Genomic DNA, 20,847 nt, shown 5'->3' on the forward strand with positions numbered 1-20,847 from the left:
AGCAAAATTTCTTGTTATTTCTTCATTGTCCATTTGCTTTTGAGGAATGTCAAATTCAGACTCACCTGGATTTATTTCTTCGCTCTGAGCATTAACTATTAACAGACCCTCCTTCTTTTCTTCCCTATCAAAATACCTTTTCAGCATATTAACATGACACACTCTGTGGGTTTTCCTTCATCTCTTTTTTTTTGGATAAATTTCAAGTGCCCAACTTTTTTTTTCCAATTAAGGGGCAAATTAGTGTGGCGATTCCTATCCTGCGCAACTTTGAGTTGTGGAGGTGAGACCCATGCAGACAGAGGGAGAATGGGCAAACTCCAGACAGACAGTAACATGGGGCCGGGATGGAACCCGGGTCCTCGGCGCAGTGAGGCAGGAGTGCTAACCACTGAGCCACCGTTCTGCCCTCGATCCGGTGTTCTTATCAAATAAGAACCCCACTCAATTTCCTTTTTATTTGATAAGGTGAGAACTGGGTCTGCCTCACCTGTTACATGGTTTACTGTGGACGTTATGTGAACAAAATTGTTTGCCCTGAGTGCTGAATTTGGGTGCATTTGAGTGCTACAGTGAGAGTTTGGTGACTGAGGGAGTTATGTGAGGAAGGAGCAAGGTGCTCCATTCATTTTGTTTCCTACACTTCCTCAAAGAGCGTGAAGGGAGCTGAGAGTCTACAGAGAGTGCAGCTGACTGGGAGCAGAGTCGGAGGGCGGAGTTCCAGCTGGTTCACAGGGCGGCTACATTTTGTAAGATCAGAGGGGATGGAGGCTAAGGACAGTTGAATGCTCCTCCTGTAGGATGTGGGTGGTGAGGGATACCACCGGTGGCTCCGCTGACTACACCTACGGGAAGTGCACACAACTTCAACTCCTCAGAGACCGCCTTAGGGAATTGGAGCTGAAGCTGGATGAACTTCGGATCATCCGGGAGACAGAGGGGATGATAGAGAAGAGTTACAGGGAGGTAGACACAGCCAAGGCATAGAGCAAGAGGCCACGTGCAAGTGAGGCAAGGAACAGAGAGGGAGTGCAGCTGAACATGTGGCTACAGGGCTGGTGCAGGTGGGAAGGCTTCAGATATGTGGATCATTGGGATATCTTCTGGGAAGGTGGGACCTGTACATGAAGGATGGATTGCACCTAAATTGGAGGAGCACCATGATCCTGGGTGGGAGGTTTGCTACAGCTCTTCGGGAGGGTTTAATCTAGTTTGGCAGGGGGATGGGAACCAGAGCTATAGATCAGAGGATAGGGTAGCTGTTGAACAGGCAGAAATAGTATGCAGCAAATCTGTGAGGAAGGATAGACAGTTGATAGGACAAAGTTTCACTCAGTCAAGAATAATGGAGATGAACTAAGAGCATGGATGAGTACTTTTAACTGCAATGTTGTGGCCATTACGGAGATATGGATTCCACAGGGGCAGGAATGGTTGTTAGATGTTCCAGGGTTTAGATGTTTTCAGAAGAATAGGGGGAGAGGAAAAAGAGAAGGGTGCCAAAGGGCCTGTACTGCGCTGTAATGTTCTATGTTCTATGAAAGGGCGAATGAAGTTCCGGCTTTCGTAACACCAAATGGTCTGTATCAGTTTAAAGGTATGCTGCTTGGAATGAAGAATGTGGCAGCAACATTCCAAAGGCTAACCAGCAGGTTTATGTCTGGACTAAAGAATTGTGCAATGTACATAGACAATCTGTTGATGTTCAGCCAAATGTGGAAAGCATTTTTGAATATTTAAAGGAATTGTTCAATCAACTACAGGAGGCTGGCTTGGTGGTAAACCTGAGTGAAAGTGAGTTTGCGAAAGCCCAAATCACATTCTTAGGCCATAAAGTTGGACATGGTCAGTTTACCTCACGGAATGTGAAAAGGAAAGCTATTTGGGGGGTTCCCAATATCGTCAATGAGAAGAGAAGTTCTGAGATTCCTGGGCATAAGTGAGTTCTACATAAACTTCACGCCAAATATCAGCATGGTTGCTCCACTGACTAAACTTCTGAAAAAGAAACGGAAATTACAGTGCACGTCAGAATATCAGGAGGTATTTGACAATCTGAAAACTGTGTTAACCATTGAACCAGTTTTGACGACACCGAATTATGACAAGCAATTCAAGGTGGCCATTGATGCGAGTGATGTGAGTGTTGGTGCTGTACTGTTAAAAGAAGATGACGAATGAATAGAAAGACCTATTAGTTATTGTTCCAGAAAGATAAATATTCATCATCTGAAGTATTCGACTATTGAGAAGGAGTCATTGAGTTTGGTACTGGTGTTGCAACATTTTGACATTTATGTTGCTCACAATTCATCAGAGATAATTGTTGCGTCTATAAAAGCTCAGACACTCCAGCCAGTTTATTAATCAAATGTTTTATCCAGGTATCTTTATTGGCGAGGAGAAGAAAGGACAACACAAGTGTATATATCAAATAACTTTATTCAACAAACAGTAAAATTGTTTCCCTTAAATTATCCCACTAATAACAGGCCCAAGATTCTTCATACTATCTGTACCAATGAACTCAATGGAGCTGCGGGTCCAAATCACTAAGCCGAGGTTATCTCAGAGTCTTCCTGTGTGAAGGTGGGACTCGCACGCTCCTGGGACCGGTGAGGGGCTGTGGTGAATGTGATTCACACCGGATTATAATCTGTATATACATGTGTCTGTATTGTAAGTGCAGTTGCACTACCTGTCCTCCAGGGGGAGTAGCTCTGGGAATGCTCGAGTTGTATGGGGCTTCTCCCTTGGCTCTGCCCAGGACTCCTCCCCCGGAAGCTGCTGTATAAAAGCTCAGTGCCACATGGTCAGCCGGCCAGTTCACCGAAAGTTCAATGGCTAACTGGGTGGCTCTGTTGTGAGTATATTAAAACCGCTATTCTAATCCTACAAGCACGTGTCCGTAGAATTGTTGGTTCCAACAGGGGCTAGCAGCTGTGCCGAGTAAAACTCCCGGCTCCCACGATATAAATTCCTGGAGAATGGCCCGGTTCATGGCCGCGCATGCGCATGGCGACGTCCTGCAGTAGTCGAGCCGTAAAACCCGACATGCCAGGTAATGCCCCCCTCGCCGCACCCTGGCCACTCCCCACCAGTCCCCCCAGCCCTCGGGGAAGCACAGGCCCGACTGCGGCAGCACTGCACACAGTCCAGAGCCGCTATATCGAGTTCCCGACCGCTGCGACCACACGTCAACCGCGCGGTCGGGAACTTGGCTCATTGGGGGCTGAGCATTGGGACCTTCAGGTGACATGCTAACGCCGTTCCAATGGCATGCGGTGCGCAATGTGATGATGTCATTTCGGAGGGGCAACTAAACTGGCAACAAACAGGCTCCGCCCCCGATTTTGGCGTCAGAAGGGATTCTTCGCCCGATCACCAATTACAAAATTGCCATCGGGGAACGGTGAATCCTACCCATGGTATCTGAAGGAAAAAGAGGAAATAATTGAGGCCCCAGCACTGATCCCAGTAGCATTCCATTAGTTACAGTTTGCAAGCTCCATGCAAATACATTATTACTTCCATCATCATGCGCTTCTTTCTTGTGCAGTAACTTTTAATAAAGCACCACATCAAATGCATTTTGGAAATCCAAATAGGCTACATCAACTGGTTCAATTTTATCCAACCTGCTTATATCTGTAATAAAATTGGCAAACACAATTTCCCTTTCATGTTGACTCTGCTGTATTAGAATTTTCGAAGGACCACACCTGTAGAGTGGGCCGTGTGCTCTCCATACCACAATCTAGTAAAAGTTGTGGTTCAGGTGAACTCCATGATACACTTTGGGGTTCTCTAATGCCTGGCCATCTGCATGCTTTGGCCATCTGTTTACAAACCATCTTCTGTCTGTTATATTGCAAAAGTTGACACTTTGAACCTTCCTGGCAGCATCTGAATACTCATATTGCATCGATCATGTTTTTAAAAAAATCAAAATACTGAAGATGCTGAAAACCTGACAGAAAAACAGAAAGTGCTGGGAAAAAACCCAGCAGGTCAGGAAGCATCTGCGGTAACAGAAACCGAGTTAACGTTTTGAGTCCGTATGACTCTCATTCAGAACTGGCAAGAAGTAGAAATGTGCTGGGTTTTATGCAGTTGAAAAAGGGAGGGGGGAGGGCAGGTGGAGCAAAATAGTGATAGAATAGAGGGATAGGTTAGAGGGTGGGAGACATTGAATGACACAGATATCATAGAACAGTATAGGTAATGATAGTATTAAAATCTAAGCAAAGCGTCAACCACTTTCTTGTAGAGGGGACTAGATTGTGAGCAGATCGAATTGAAAGAAGTGCGAGTAAATCGCTACTTCACATGGAAGGAGTGTTTGCGGCCTTGCAAGGTGAGGGGGGAGGAGGTAAAGGGGCAGGTGTTGCAACGCCTGCGATTGTATGGGGAGATGCAATGGGAAGGGAATGTGGTGTTGCAGGTTAGGAGGGGTGCAGACCCCTCTGCAGACAGGGTGCTGACTTGAATATGCCCATTACATATGGGCAGCACGGTAGCATTGTGGATAGCACAATCGCTTCACAGCTCCAGGGTCCCAGGTTCGATTCCGGCTTGGGCCACTGTCTGTGTGGAGTCTGCACATCCTCTCTGTGTGTGCGTGGGTTTCCTCCAGGTGCTCCGGTTTCCTCCCACAGTCCAAAGATGTGCAGGTCAGGTGGATTGGCCATGATAAATTGCCCTTAGTGTCCAAAATTGCCCTTAGTGTTGGGTGGTGTTACTGGGTTATGGGGATAGGGTGGAGGTGTTAACCTTGGGTAGGGTGCTCTTTCCACGAGCCGGTGCAGACTCGATGGACCGAATGGCCTCCTTCTGCACTGTAAATTCTATGATCTACATCTCCCTTTGCCATGTTCGATTGTGTAATTGTGATTTAATCTCCCCTGCCCTCTAACCGATCCCTGATTTTCTATTTTGCTCCACCTGCACTGCCCCACCCCCACCTCCCGCTTTCTCGACGTCATTAAACCAATCACATTCCTACCATTCTCCAGTTCCAAAAAATAAGCCTGCTTCTCTCTCCTCAGTTGCTGCCAGACCTGCGTTTTTCTAGCATTTTCTGCATCTGTCATTGCACTTGTTTATCAAGTGATCAGTATCAATGTGCTTTTTTCAACGAGCTGTGACGGCTGTGCTCTTTAGTGGCCACTTAACCAGATTCTTTTTGAAAAACTCATGCCCATTTGACATGCGTGAGAGAGTGACAGAGGCAGAGAGAGAGAGACCACAGAGAAAGAAAGAAAATTTCCTTGACAGCTTTGGGATTCCCCAATACACAGTTTTAAACATTTTGCCGCTGTTCTCATGCATAAATACATTATCAAGATTTGCATGCAGCAAAATCACATCACTAGCATGAGATAATGACCCGACAGTCAGCTAGAGTGACATTGGCAGAGGATCTTTGGTGAGAACCATGCTCCTGATACTGCTCCGTCTTCTATATTATTTATATTTGCAGTTAGGTTTAATAATCAGATATCGGTGATGCTACAGTTATTTTATTGATTTTAATGTGATGTTCTTCATACCAAATTACGTAATAAACTTTCTATCTGATGGTGCCAACTTGGCTGAAATCCCGACTTATGATGAAGGCCTTGAGAACCCTTTAGTGAATTAACTTTATTTCAAACGTGTTGCAATGTTAATACTCTACTTCAGGGGACACGATAATCATGAGGACAACTTTGAAATCGCTGAGATCATTCTTATTATCAGCGTTGTCTGTATTTAGATTTTCGTATCTGGCATAGTTGAGTGATTATGGTGAATATGAGAGTTCTCAAGGGAGGACAACCAAAGAGAAACACTCTTTGACAAAGAGTCATCGGACTCGAAACGTTAGCCCTTTTCTCTCCCTACAGGTGCTGCCAGACCTGCTGAGATTTTCCAGCATTTTCTCTTTCGTAAGAGAAACACTCAGCAGGCTCGGCAGTGTCTGAGGAGAAAGGTTGGTCCTTTGTCAGAATTCAAAGATGAAAAGCCGTCCATCTGGGTGCCAGTAAAAGAAGGAATCAATGTGAGTATTAAAACAAAATTAAATGACTATTAATAAGGGTTGCTGGACTTCATCTGCCGGAGAAATGGAAATCTGCATCCGTTTCCTATTCCTAAAAAGACCTCAAAGGAAGAAAGAAGGTCTTGCATGCATATAACACCTGTTACAGCCTCAGGACCTCCCTAAACCCTTTACAGCCATTGTACGTTTCGAGGTGTTGTCTTGTGGGAAATGTAGCAATGAGCTCCCAGAAAGGGCAATGTTATAATGATCAAATAATCTGGGCGCGGATTCTCCGTCAGACAATGCCGGAGTTGGGAAAGGTGAGAGGGCGTAGAATTAGTCGTGAGGCCAAAATCGTGGCCGCGCCGGGCGCCTGACAGAATGCCATGCTCTGGTGCCTCGAAAGTGGCGTCAATGTGTTCTACTCCACACGGACAGTAAACGCCGTCCACATATCATTAGCGGGCCTGACCCGGTAGTCTCCAGGGCCTCCGCAATGCTCTGCCTCCGCTAGGAGGAATTACCGTCAGCGCATTTTAAAAATTGGGAAACAGGTGCCGTGGCTGATGAGGGAGAGCGATGAGGTAGGACGTGCAGAAGTGCAACCATGGGCTGCCGGTCCTGACACTGGCAAGGCTGGCTGCGGGCCAGCACATGACGAGATGATAGGAGTCTTGTGACCCCCCCCCCCCCCAAGGAATCGGGACATCCAGGCATGGACCGCCATTGCCACGGTCTGTAAGGCAGCCATCCTGCTGTGCACCCCACTGAAAGCCCCCCTATGGCCCATGGTTTTGCTGAGTGACACCGGGAGGTGATGAACAGGATACATGCCGACCCATGACAGGCTGTCTTTACAAACTGAAAAGGGTTCCTCTCAATGAACATGCGCCTCGTATGTGACCATGAGATGTGCATCATGCACGTCTGCTCCCAATACCCGGTCAGTGTGCAGGATGCCTTCATCCTAGCACACTTCGCCCCCAAGCCTCCAGCATGGACCCCACCCTTGCGTTGTTAGCCTGGGTGGCATGCATGGCCGATGGAGGGGGGTTGGTGGGGGGGGGGGGGGTTGGTGGTGGTGGTTTGTAGTGGAGGTGGAGGGGGTGTAGCGGTGGTGATGTGGAGGGGAGGTGTTGGGGTGGTGGTGGGTGGTGGTGGTGGAGGGGGGTGTGGAGGTCGTGTTGGGTGGTGGGGGTGGAGTGGGGGTGCAAGGGTGGAAGGGTAGTGGTGGAGGCGGGTGTGATGGTAGCGGTGGAGGGGGGTATGGGAGTGGTGGTGAGTGGTGGTGGAGGGGGGTGCGAGGGTGGTGGTGGGTGGTGATGGTGGAGGGGGGGTGTGGAGGTCGTGTTGGGTGGTGGGGGTGGAGTGGGGATGCAAGGGTGGAAGGGTGGTGGTGGAGGCGGGTGTGGAGATGGTAGCGGTGGAGGGGGGTATGGGTGTGGTGGTGAGTGGTGGTGGAGGGGGGTGCGAGGGTGGTGGTGGGTGGTGGTGGTGGAGGGGGGTGCGGGGGTTGTGTTGGGTGGTGGGGGTGGAAGGGGGTGCAAGGGTGGAAGGGTGGTGGTGGAGGCAGGTGTGGAGATGGTAGTGATGAGGGGGGGTGTAGCGGTTGTGATGGGTGGTGGTGGTGAGGGGGTGTAGCGGTTGTGGAGGGTGGTGGTGGTGGAGGGTGGGGTGGGGGTAGTGTGGGGGTGCTGGAGGGGGTGTGGGAGTGGTGGTGGTGGAGGGGGATGTGGGGATGGTAGTGGTGAGGGGGGTGTAGCGGTGGTGGTGTGTGGTGGTGGTGGAGGGGGATGTGGGGATGGTAGTGGTGAGGGGGGTGTAGCGGTGGTGGTGGGTGGTGGTGGTGGAGGGTGGGGTGGGGGTAGGGTGGGGGTGGTGGAGGCGGGGTGCAAGGGTGGAAGGGTGGTGGTGGAGGGGGGTGTGGGGATGATAGTGGTGAGGGGGGTGCAGTGGTGGTGGTGGGTGGTGGTGGAGGGGGGGGTGGGGTAGTGTGGCGGGTGGTGGACGGGGGTGTCGGGGTTGTGGAGTGTGGTGGTGGTGGAGGGGAGTGTAGGGGTGGTGGTGGTGAGGGGGTGTAGCGGTGGTGGTGGGTGGTGGTGGTGGAGGGTGGGGTGGGGGGTAGTGAGGGGGGTGGTGGAGGGGGATGTGGGGGGTGGTAGTGGTAAGGGGGGTGTAGCGGTGGTGGTGGGTGGTGGTGTTGGAGGGTGGGGGTGGGGGTAGTGGGGGGGTGGTGGAGGGGGATGTGGGGGTGGTGGTGTTTGGTGGTGGTGGAGGGGGGTGTAGGGGTGGTGGTGGTAGAGGGGGGTGTGCGGATGTAGTGGTGAGGGGGGTGTAGCGGTGGTGGTGGGTTGGTGATGGTGGAGGGTGGGGTGGGGGGTAGTGGGGGGGGTGGTGGAGGGGGATGTGGGGGTGGTGGTGTTTGGTGGGTGGTGGAGGGGGGTGTAGGGGTGGTGGTGGTAGAGGGGGGTGTGCGGATGGTAGTGGTGAGGGGGGTGTAGCGGTGGTGGTGGGTGGTGGGGGTGGAGGTGGGGGGGGGTAGTGTGGGGTGGTTGGAGGGGGGGTGGGGGGGTGGTGGTGTTGTGTGGTGGTGGATGGAGGGGTGTGTGGGGGTGGTAGTGGTGAGGGGGTGTTGTAGCGATGGTGGTGGGTGGTGATGGTGGAGGGTGGGGTGGGGTAGTGGGGGGGTGGTGGCGGGGGATGTGGGGTGGTGTGGTGTGGTGTGGTGGTGGAGGGGGGTGTAGGGGGTTGGTGGTGGTAGAGGGGGTGTGCGGATGTAGTGGGGAGGGGGGTGTAGCGGTGGTGGTGGGTGGTGATGGTGGAGGGGGAGTGGTGGGTGGGGGTAGTGTGGGGGTGGTGGAGGGGGATGTGGGGGTGGTGGTGTGTGGTGGTGGTGGAGGGGGGTGTAGGGGTGGTGGTGGTGGAGGCGGATGTGGGGATGGTAGTGGTGAAGCGGGCTGGTGAGTGGGTGATGTGGGGGTGGGGAGCGTTGGGGTGGTGGAGGGGATGGTGACACACATGCCACGGGGAACAGCAACTCGGCGGGTTCTCACTTGTCGCCCGATGCTGATCCCACCTCCGTGACTTTTCCCTCTCTCCCCGTACCCACCATTCAGGTCCAGCGCCCAGGGCTCTACGGTGAGGGTCCGTCTCTCACGGTTGTGAGCCCGGCTTCTCCAGCGGAAAGGGGGGGAGGTACAAAATGTACATTGTTAGACAGTCAGACACTAGCTGTAATAGGGGGTGGGTAGGTGGTGGCCTTCATAGCCAGGGCTCCCAGCCATGGTGGCCGGTATGGGTGCTGGCAAGTGGTGCAGGGCAGTGGTTTCAGTCACCTCCAAAATGGGTGGTGGCTGGTTACGGGTGTGTGGTTCGGGGGTTAGTGCTGGGGGCAACAGTGCTGCCTCCTGACCCGGCCACACTGAGGAGGTCATGCAGTTTCTTATGGGCATTGGCTGGCCTCTCCTGGTCGTGTTGCCCACAGCGCTCACGGCATCTCCCACCTGTGCCCAGGCCCGGTGCACAGTGGTGGGTGGCAACCTCCTCCCAATCCGGGGTAAAGGGAAAACCCGCCTTTTCTCCACACCATCCAGCAGTTCTGTGTCGGTGAAACTGGGTTTCTTCTCTTCTTGCTGCTATCTTATTGGCTGGGATGCGTGTGCGTGGGAGTGAAGTGGGTAATATGCGGGTACAAGCTTGTCGAGTGTGATTCCCAACTTCGGCGAATGAGACACTGTTTTTATTGGAATCGGTCACGTTCCACATGGCGACAGTGCTAGCCCATTAACGGTTGAAGAATTGCTCTGGGAACGGCACCAATTCTCCTATCGTAGAACACCACAGATTCAGTCCGGTATCAGCACTTAGGGCTGGATTCTCCCATTTGAGACTATGTCCGGGGCGTGTGTCTGGTCTTATGACCAAAAGGTCGGTACCGACCCCCGCACCGATGCTTCGTCAGTGGGGGGCTAGTAGCAGCGCAACGTAAAGCTTGCTTCACCTGTAGATACGAATGGATCCACCCCTACAACCACCCCTCCACCAACTACGATCTCAATACCCGCCTCCACCACCACTACCCTCCACCACCCTCAGCCCTTCGCCCCACACCACCCCACCATGGCCGTAGCATGCACACGGAGCGACACCTGCGGCAGCCTGCGGCGGCCATGCTGTACAGCATGACATGCCGGCTGCACGCGGAACCCGACCTGCCAGATAGTGCTCCTCCTGTAACCACGTCTCGCCACCCTCCCCGTGGCCAACCCCCCGCCCAGTCCCCCATCCCCCAGCCCAAGGCACCCCCGGCCAGTAGAACGACTCCCCCCACCCCCCCCCCCCCCCCCCCCCCCCCACCCCCCCACAACCTGTGGCGGCCTGGACACAGTCTGCAGCCGCCTGGCGAGGTCCCCGAAAACTGTGAGCTCACATGACCGACGCCATCGGGAAGTCGGCCCATCAGGGGCGGAGCATCGGGGGAGGGCTTCAGGTGATGCCCTGAGGCTGTCCCACTGGCGTGCGGCGTACTCGGGTGGTGGAACATCCAAAAAAAACGGCGCTGCCACCGATTTTGGCATCAAAACGGATTCTCCAGCCAATCACCATATGTGATTTTGGCATCCCGCCCTTAGTTTCTGAAACGGGTAATGCCGCCATTAGGCTCTGAAATGGAGAATATCAGTGATTGAGTTTGAGGGAGATGCATTGAGTAAAATCTCACACGGGACGTACGGGGTGGGAATGAGTATCGTCCCTGTGGTTCTCACGGAGTATGAGCTCCCCGGCTGAGGTGAGGGGGAACTCCATTACCATTGCCTTGAAGGTCGGCCAGTGAGGCACCGACCAGAAAAGGAACCCGGTAGGGATCTACCGGGAAGTGTCTGTACTTATTGTAAATTAATCTAAGTTCTTCATTTGACTCAGTGTGGGCTCCCGTGTCCTTCTTAAAGCTTCCTTTTTCTGAATCATATAGTGCGAGGAGATCTTTACTCTTTCACATGGGAGGGTGGGATTGGCTTCCACTATCTGTCAATGCAACTCTTTAGCAAAAATGAGCAACCTTCTTCAGAGTGCAGTTTCTGTTTCAGTTTCTCCTGAATACACATTCTCGCCCCGTGTCTCGGGCTCAAAGACCTCACATGCACAGCAAATTTCTGAGCGAATCATAACATTGATGCAGCATGGCTGCTCAACATTATTGCATTGCTGTAGTATCAGGAGTAGTTTAATTCTTGCTATCTTTTTTGAGTCGATCGACACACCAAAATGGTTGACAGCCCAGGCAAAACGTCCACTATCTGGAGGATTAATCCTGTAGTTTTCCCAACTTTGGCTTTATATTAAATTGAGCACAATGCATTATAAATATTTCTGCACAAAATCAAATCCACCTCCATGTACCTACGCATAGTGGCAATAAAGGGATTGTGTCACGGAAGATCACAGGGGTGGTGTCATATACGATTATAGTAATAGTAATAGGCACAAAGTGATTCAATAACTACTTGGATTTAAATAGTGCTTTTAATGTAGAAAAGTATCCTAATTGCTTCTATTCCCATTGACCAGAGGGGCAATGTTAATTATCTTGTGACTTACCATTAATGTCATGAGAGGAACCGTAACGGATGATTTAGTTTTAGTTATCTCCATCGTCTGCAACTCTGCAAACTGAGACTCATTCAAAAAATTACATTTACAAATAGTTTCAGAAATGTCTTTGAAATGTAGGCTAATAGTTGTTTGTACGTCAGCCATGAGTCAGGCATCTCTGTGCAAGCAGCAAGAATTAACTTTTTCTCCTCCTTTCAGGTGTTAAAGAGTGCAAGCTCCAACAACTCATTGATACCAATGGCAATCCAGGACTCACCACCCCTTCAGACCCTTACCATGTATTCACCGTAACGTCTGACTTTCCCCTCTCTGAGATTGAACGCACTGTACTCAGCAAAGGACTCGGCTTCATACACTTACACCCCCACTGCAATGAATTCTGGGCTTGACATGATGCTGAACTCTTCTTCAGCCGCCTTCGTCTCTGTGCTCACTTCTGCGGGCAGGAGTCCTCCCCTCCCCCGTTCAACAGATCCTTTTACCTGACTCCAGCATTCTCCCTCCACTTGCACCCCTCCCTCTGGCTGCTGACCTGCTCTGGATCTTTTCATTCAGAACTGTTGGTGTGACATTGCCCGTGTCAGTTTCTCTGCTCCTCTCACCCACTCTAATCTGTCGCCTCTTGAACTGGCTGTTCTCTGCTCTCTCAGGTCTGACCCTGACTTTGTCTCCAAACCTGCTGACAAGGATGGGGCTGTTGTTGTCTGGCGTGCTGACCTCCACCTCGCAGAGGCTGTACGTCAACTCTCAGACATTTCCTCCTACCTCCCCCTGGACCATGACCCCATCACCGAGCATCAAGACTTGTTTCCAGGACTATCGCTGACCTCATCTCCTCTGGAGATCTTCCCTCCACAGCTTCCAACCTCATAATCTCCCAACACCGGACAGTCCGCTTCTACCTCTTCAAAATCCACAAAATGACTGTCACGCTCAGCCCATCGTGTCAGCCTGTTCCTGCCCCACCAAACTAATTTCTTCCGATCTTGACTCCATACTCTCTCCTCTTGTCCAGTCCCTTCCAACCTACATTTGTGATTCCTTCAATGCCCTCCATCATATCAACAACTTCCAGTTCCTTGGCCATTACCGTTTCCTCTGGAAAATGGCGAAGAGTTTCATAGAACAGTACAGCACAGAACAGGCCCTTCGGCCCTCGATGTTGTGCCGAGCAATGATCACCCCTACTCAAACCCACATATCCACCCTATACCCGTAACCCAAACAACCCCCCCCCCCCTAACCTTACTTTTTAGGACACTACGGGCAATTTAGCATGGTCAATCCACCTAACCCGCACATCTTTGGACTGTGGGAGGAAACCGGAGCACCCGGAGGAAACCCACGCACACACGGGGAGGACGTGCAGACTCCGCACAGACAGTGAACCAGCCGGGAACCGAACCTGGGACCCTGGAGCTGTGAAGCTTTCATGCTAACCACCATGCTACCGTGCTGCCCAGTTTCCTGCGTGTTAAAGACACATCTCGGGGTAGTTTACAGAAGGTGGTTACAAGAACATTTTTGGAATCGATGGATAAGTTGCAGTTGAATTTATTTGCAGGGCGAGGAAGGTAAAGATAACTGAAGCGACGCGCTCAGCATTTTCCATTTTGAAGGAATCCCAGAAACAACAGTCTGGGTCATGGCAAGAATCAGTGGAATTCGCTCAAATTCAATTACAAATGAAACAATCAGAAATGCGTCAAAGCTTTTAAAAAGGAAATTGAAATGAGGAAACTTGACATGGAAACTGAAAGATTGGCAAGGGAAGAAAGGGGCCTCACGGTAGCATGGTGGTTAGCATCAATGCTTCACAGCTCCAGGGTCCCAGGTTCGATCCCCGGCTGGGTCACTGTCTGTGTGGAGTCTGCACGTCCTCCCCGTGTGTGCGTGGGTTTCCTCCGGGTGCTCCGGTTTCCTCCCACAGTCCAAGATGTGCGGGTTAGGTGGATTGGCCATGCTAAATTGCCCATAGTGTAAGGTTAATGGGGGGATTGTTGGGTTACGGGTTACGTGGGTTTAAGTAGGGTGATCATTGCTCGGCACAACATCGAGGGCCGAAGGGCCTGTTCTGTGCTGTACTGTTCTATGTTCTAAAGGGAAAAGGAGAGAGAATATCAATTTCAAAAGTTGGAGTTAAAGCAGAAGTTGAGGAAAGTCAAGAGGGAGCAATAACTGTTCCCACTCCAAATCCTAATGGGGCTGTGTTTTAATATATTCAAGCATGGTCAAGATTTGACTGGAAGGATGCTGAAGCATTTTTTAATTTCTTTTGAGAAACTTTTTAAACAATTGAATTTGTGTGGTGCAGTAACATTTCCTCACAGCCTCACCAAATGCAATTACTAGGGTTCTAGTCCGTGATCTTAACCAAAATTAGGGTTCTGGTCCAAACCCATAACGCCAGTCTCATTCTCTTAGGTGCCCTGTGTTCACTTTAGCTTCTTTCTTCCTTTTTATATATTGAAAGAAGCTCTTGCTGTCCATTTTTATATTAGTTGCTGGTTTACCCTTATCTTCTCCTTTTTTTTTGGTCATCTTTTGTTGGTTTTTACTATGTTCCCAATCCTTTGGTTTACTACTAATCTTTGGCACATTATATGTTTTGTTTCTTTCAGTTTACTATATCCTTAACTTCCTTGGTTAACAATGGTTGATTTATCCCCTTCCTAGAATCCTCCTTCCCAACTGGGATTTATCTTTGTTGTGTATCATGAACTATTTTCATAAATCTCTGCCATTGCTGATCAACCGTCTTTTCTGCTAAACTCCTTCCTCAGTCCATCCCAGCCAACTGTGCCCCTCATTCCTTTGTAATTGCCCTTACTTAGGTTTAGCAAAGTTGTTTTATGACTCAAGTTTCTCACTCTCAAACTGAATGCTACATTATACCGTGATCTGTTAGAACCAAAGTAACATTATACCATGCTATAGGAACAGTATACACTGTTTTACACTGAGATTGTTTATTGCCAGATTCAATTTAGCCAGATCGCTGGTTGGGTCCACAACATATAAGAAACTGCCCCAAATGCACTCTATGTTATCTTACTCATGGCTACTTTTGCCAATTTGATTTTCCCAATCCACATGAAGATTAAAGTCATGCATGATTGACGCTCTGCATTTTTTACATGCCCTTGTTATCTCCTGATTTATACTCCATCCTAAAGTATAGCCTTTGTCAGGCGGCCGATAGACTACTCCCAACAGTACCTTCTTTCAGTTATTTCTTACCTTCCACCCATATGCATCCTACATATTCCAATCCAAGGTCTTGGTTGTGATTCTCCATCCCACCAGCCACATTTTCCGGCACGCCCCCGCCAACAGCGGGATTCTCCATTCCCACAGCCGGCCAATGGGGTTTCCCATCGTGGCCACCCCACAAGCGTGGGTCGCTGCCGGCGAAGCGGAGGATCCCGCAGACAGAGAATCCCGCAGCCTTTCATTCTATCGTACTTATTCCATTGGTCATGGGATGAGGCCCTTCAACAGTCATCCAATAACTACTTGAGGGCCTCAGCTGACGGTAGGGTTGGAAGGCCAACCATGGACTTTCACTTCAGAACTTAATCGAATGGAAGTGAAACGTTGGCAGTGTTAAGCCTCAGTAAATGCCCTTCCCACCTCCAATCTTGCCACCAGTGAGAGCAGAAGATTCTGCTCCATGTTAATGGTCTACTGTTAACTAGTTCCTAAAAAAGAATATGTCAATATTCTCTTTTATTGGGCCCTAATTTTATTTCCTATTATCAGACATGGAACAATTTGAAACATGTGAACGTGTATAGAGATAATTTTTATTATATGAGAACCAAGACCAATACAAGATATAATGGCAGCATTACAATTTACAAAATGATATGATAAATCACTCATTGGAGTGTAACTCAAAAACAGATATTGTGCTATTGTAGCATAAATTTCTTGTACATCTTCATTTGGAACAGTCTGTTGAACCAGACAGATTGCACCTTAAAAAAAACACCAGGTCGACGTATGTGGATATGCATGTATACATTCCCTGACAACATAGCTAAATTGGCAGCTTGCTTATTCCTGAAGTAGCAGGATCAAGCAAGAAAGCCCCAAAGTAAGTTTCGTGTTCACCTTCTGAAATATGGGTATACAGGTTCTCGGGAACTTTAGCATAAATATAGTCATCAGCATAAAGCTGGAAGGCTCCAGCCTGGTAGGTTGAAACCTTCAGAAAGTCATCACCTGAGGTCTAGCATAGCTTTTCAGCAACTCCTCCGGGTAAGGGTACTGGTTGTTCTTCTTTAAAATAGCAGCAAAGAATTGCTGAGATAGCTTGGTGCAGTCTTGTGAACATATAAAGGTCACCTGTGCATATATAAAGTAGACACCGCTAGTGGGTATCACCAAGTAGCCACCTTCATCGTACTTCATGTCAGATGTTTTGAAAGCGTGTCCACGTTTGTGTTCAAAAAGCAGATGGCCTGAGGTATTCTGGATATCTGCTGCAGCTGGAAAACAGATTTGGCTTGAGTTTAGAAAAAAAAGAAGTAACACAGAAGTAGGAAGCTTGTTTTTACTTCGGTTCTTGAAGACCCAATCATGCGTACATCAGACTTGTACAGCCAGAGACAAAACTATATCAGGGGATCTTAAGGGAAAGGATAAAACCCAGTTGCTAAGTGGGTCACATATATGCAGGTTGGTGCCGGTGACTCTACCATTTAACAGAATGAAAATAGAACAGTCAGCAGTACACATTCCTACTCTCTTGTAGGTGCCGTAGTGTGGGTACACTTCCCTCACCCCACCACCAGATTCTGATAGTCAGCTTGCAAATCCTACCGCTGCTTTGCACAGTTGTACCAAGGAAGGGGGTAAAGATCAACAACTTTGTCTAAAAACAACCAAACTAAATCTCTAGGTTACTGTTCCATGCTGAAAGCTCCCCAGACTGCTAACCTCTGCAAGCAGCATTTTTTTCCCCCATCACCACATCCACTGCCTCAATTCCACCAGCAGAGGAATATTCTCTCCCAAGGAATATCTGGTGTTTTCAGTCTATGGAGGGCATCCTCCTCCAGGTGGGAGGGCAGCAGGGGATGTTGGAATGCAGCGAGGCCTAGTGTTTCCATGCCTGCTCCTTGCTCACTCAGGTCCATCCTTCTGTTTGCTGCCTCAGCGTTCCTCGCTTCCTCCTCCTTGGCAGTGCCAATGGTTTTGTTCCCGCTTTAGCAACCTCTTTCCTTTTCCATTTAGTCTTAGGGATGAAGGCCACGCCTTGGCTGGTCTCGAGGGAGCTTCTACCCCCTTCTCTCCCCTACACACCCACCCCTTCCCACCCCACCACCCTCCTCGCTGCTTACTGCATCCTCATGCACATTGACAATCTCCTTTAGTGACAGGACTTCCACTGGGTCTCATGTTTACATATATTATGGTCAGCATTTTACAGCCACTCCTGCCCAGTGGGATATTGCGGTCCTGCCAAAGTAAACAGCAATTGCAGACAAGCGCAGCGGTGCCATGAAGCGGGTCAAGTATATGCAGGGGTAGGTTGATGGATTAAAGCAGCACTCTGGGTATCAAACCAGAAAAATAAACTGGGCTAGAGCGTCTACCAAGGGGCAAGCATTGTTTAGACTCCACCTCAATCTACCCCCACCCTTGCTGGTACTCTGTAACCATCGATTCTGTTGGGGCAGCTCCTTGTTGGATGACATGCCCTAATCTCACTTACTCAAAGCCTGTTTCATTCATCCAATATTTGGGGCAGGGGCGAATTCTTCTAATGTTGCTTATGAATTTTAGCCTTCTGTTCTTTCAAACTGTCCTGTCAAAATCAAATAAGCTTTTTTTTACATTTCTAACATCCCTCTATCCCACCATTTGAAAGGCCAAAAGAAAATAAAAAGGACTGTCGATTTGTTTTGGAACTAGTTGGGACACATATTTGACTTTCTATTTTTCATATTTTCAATCACTTGTTATCGCTGTTGACCTAAGTTCCTCCAATTAGTTGAATGTCACCTGGGTCACTGTCACCCACCAGTTGGCCCTTGTAAATACTGACCTGTAAGTGCAGGAAAGTGAGCGATTGGTTTCTCTGATTTTGCCACTGAGCTCTTGAACGTATAGCCTCCTGTGGTCTGAAAACCTGAAAAAATATATGTTTTGACATTGAACGTTTGCACAATCTCTGGACACTAATCTAATGAAAGGAACATCTAGCTATGCTCAAAAAAATCTTGGTATTTTAACAATTATTTTTCAAACAAGTGCTGCAGACTATCTCTCGGTGATACCATCTCATATCTGTGGTCAAATTACTCTGTAGCTCACGTCACTTCTGTGCTACACCTATTTGAATAAAGTAAGTAAAGCCATATATAATAAAATGAATGTATTTTATACCCATTGATATCAATGCAAATACATTTTAATTGTTTATATTTAACCAGTTTTATTCTTTATGAACTAATGTGGAAGTGTCTATGCTTTGTCAGGGTCCGTACACAGGGTTTTACATAGAATAATAACTGTTTGCATTATTTGCAAATAGGGGGGTATAATTGCACTGAATCCTGTGCCCTTCTGACCATAATTTTTTCGAAATGGAAATCAGATATGTGTTGAGCTTATCTGATAAAATAATAATCTAGTTATTACTTACACTTGCTGCAGAAGGCCACAAACCCCCTGTCTTGCAATGCGCTCTCCTCTTACCTCCCCAGTACCCAATTTGATCCTTGATCATAAATGGAAACCTTAGAATAGAACCGTTGAATTCCTACAGCGCTGCTTAATCCATCAAGCATGGAGAGGTGAGCGTCTCATTTAAATCTGCTACTTAATTCACCCAGGTAATTGCTAACAATTTTAGGGTGACACAATGGTTGGCAACTGCTGCCTACGGTGCTGAGGACCTGGGTTTGATCCCGGCTCAGCACACTGTCTGTGTGGAGTTTGCACATTCTCCCCTTGTCTGTGTGGGTTTACCCCCACACACCAAAAAAGTGCCGGTGAGTGGATTGGTCATACTAAATTGCCGCTTAATTGGAAGAAAAATAATTGGGTACTCTAAATTTATAAAGAATACGAAAAAAAATTGGTACCAATTTAAATATAGCTGGAATGAAGGAATGTAATTTTACTTACTGGAAATTGTGATATTCTTCATCTTTGCCAGCACTTCAGTATGTATGTCCTTCAAAACAAAATGTTACATTCATTTTAAATGATGTCTTACTTGTCTGCAATTTTGACCATTTTTTCACGGAAGTGATTTAGGAAAGGAAACATTTGGACATAAAGTTGATTCTCACAGTGACCAATCAGTAAGTCATTGTTATTTTGTCCGCGTATTTTGAAGACAGTCTGTTGGAAAGCCTTTTGGACACTGTAAGTCATTGAGAGGGTGAGGGTTTTTCCATTGTGAGAAAGGTTCTTAAAAGTTGGCGCACTGGTGTTAAAAATAACTTTGTGATCGGGTACAGGCAGTCAGCCACCAACAGGTTATAAAGTGAGAGCTGACTGCCCGAAAAACTTCAGGACAGAATACATGGGTGATCATGAGAAGAAAGATGACACAATGCAGTGGAACAGCGTCACCTGTTCTTTGTCAGAGTCATCCAGATTCAAAACGTTAATTCCCTTCTCTCTCCATAGCTGCTGTCAGACCTGCTGAGATTGTCCAGTATTTTCTGTTTTTGTTTCAGATTCCAGCATCTGTAGTAATTTGCTTTTATCATTGGTTCTTTATTTTGTACCATTGCATGAATTAAGCTCAGTAAGAAGTCTTACACCAGGTTAAAGTCCAACAGGTTTGTTTCGCATCACTAGCTTTTGGAGCACAGCTCCTTCCTCAGGTATTGTAAGACTTCTTACTGTGCTCACCCCAGTCCAATGCCGGCATATCCACATCATGAATTAAGCTCTCATTGATGAAAATAAATAACTTTGATCATATCACTTGCTCTATACATATCACCTTAATTCCCGTACCAGCTGAGGTTATTTATGAAGGCCCGCCCTCTCAACCTTGCCCCTCACTTGAGGTGTGGTGATCCTCAGATTACAGGGCAGCACGGTAGCACAGCGGTTAGCACTGTTGCTTCACAGTGCCAGGGTCCCAGGTTTGATTCCCGGCTTGGGTCACTGTCTGTGCGGAGTCTGCACATTCTCCTAGTGTCTGCGAGGATTTCCTCCGGGTGCTCCGGATTCCTCCCACAAGTCCCGAAAGACATGCTGTTTAGGTAATTTGAACATTCTGAATTCGCCCTCTGTGTACCCGGACAGGCGCCGGAATGCGGCGACGAGGAGATTGTCACAGTAACTTCATTGCAGTGTTAATGTAAGCCTACTTGTGACAATAAACATTATTTTTTAAAAAATTACCACCACTCAGCTCTCCCCTTCAAAGGTGAAAACAATTATGGTCATCTGAGACTATGACCACTTTTTTAAAACTGTGCATTAAAGCAACTTATTATTTAAATCTTATTTCACCTCAGCCTATCTTCAAGAAGATTGCAACTGGCATGAGTATCCAGTTGAAATTGCACGAGGATGTAATGGTTACATCTCCCCCTTCTGCTGTTACACAAATGGATATAAGGCAGAGTGAGGGAACCCTAAAAAATTGAAGTATTAAAACCGGTATCCACAGTGGTCCTGAAATGTGTGACAATTTCCTTCCTTAAATCACCAAATAATTATGTTACCGCTGTCTATGTTCTCCTACAGTTACAGCCAAGAGCTAGTATAAAATGATACACTTACCTCCTTTAGCACATTGATGTAGAAAAAGATGATAGAGCACATGGCTGCTATTGCAAGCCACTGCAGAATGATAAAAATGCTGAGAAGTAATGAGCTGCAACTGTGCTTTCTGGACAGTGTGCACTTTGAGTTCCTGCATGTCAAGTCTTCTGGATCCGTAGAGGTGGGTTTCAGCATTTTGAAGACACCACTATTCACTCTTGGTGACTTCAGTCACTTTTCTGGATTGAATCTCCAAAGGGCTTTATAAATCTAGATCAGTGTATGACGTGCTGGAACACTCCAAGTCGGACTTTACCTTCAACGAATGAATAAATTTTCAATTGCTCAGGAGATTAGATTATCTGTAAGATGCACCAATAGTGTCGGTAGTGGCTGTGATCTAATCTTGCTTACCTGGGCTAAATAACGCCCCCATTTGAAAATAGTAATTTTTTTGTATTGAG

General features: G+C 48.1%; 1 protein-coding gene across 1 annotated transcript; it reads right to left on the reverse strand.

Moving 5' to 3' along the window:
• Positions 1-15,424: 15,424 nt before the first annotated feature.
• LOC119955782 (tumor necrosis factor ligand superfamily member 15-like) lies at positions 15,425-20,579 on the reverse strand. Its single transcript, XM_038782340.1, has 4 exons — positions 20,402-20,579; positions 18,779-18,827; positions 17,694-17,777; positions 15,425-16,131 (listed from the first exon to the last, which is right to left on the reverse strand). The coding sequence occupies exons 1-4, from the start codon at positions 20,576-20,578 to the stop codon at positions 15,851-15,853; spliced, it is 591 nt and encodes a 196-aa protein (XP_038638268.1). The 5' UTR covers position 20,579; the 3' UTR covers positions 15,425-15,850.
• Positions 20,580-20,847: the final 268 nt, after the last annotated feature.

This window comes from Scyliorhinus canicula, chromosome 21 (genome assembly GCF_902713615.1).
Source record: "Scyliorhinus canicula chromosome 21, sScyCan1.1, whole genome shotgun sequence".
Taxonomy (NCBI): domain Eukaryota; kingdom Metazoa; phylum Chordata; class Chondrichthyes; order Carcharhiniformes; family Scyliorhinidae; genus Scyliorhinus; species Scyliorhinus canicula.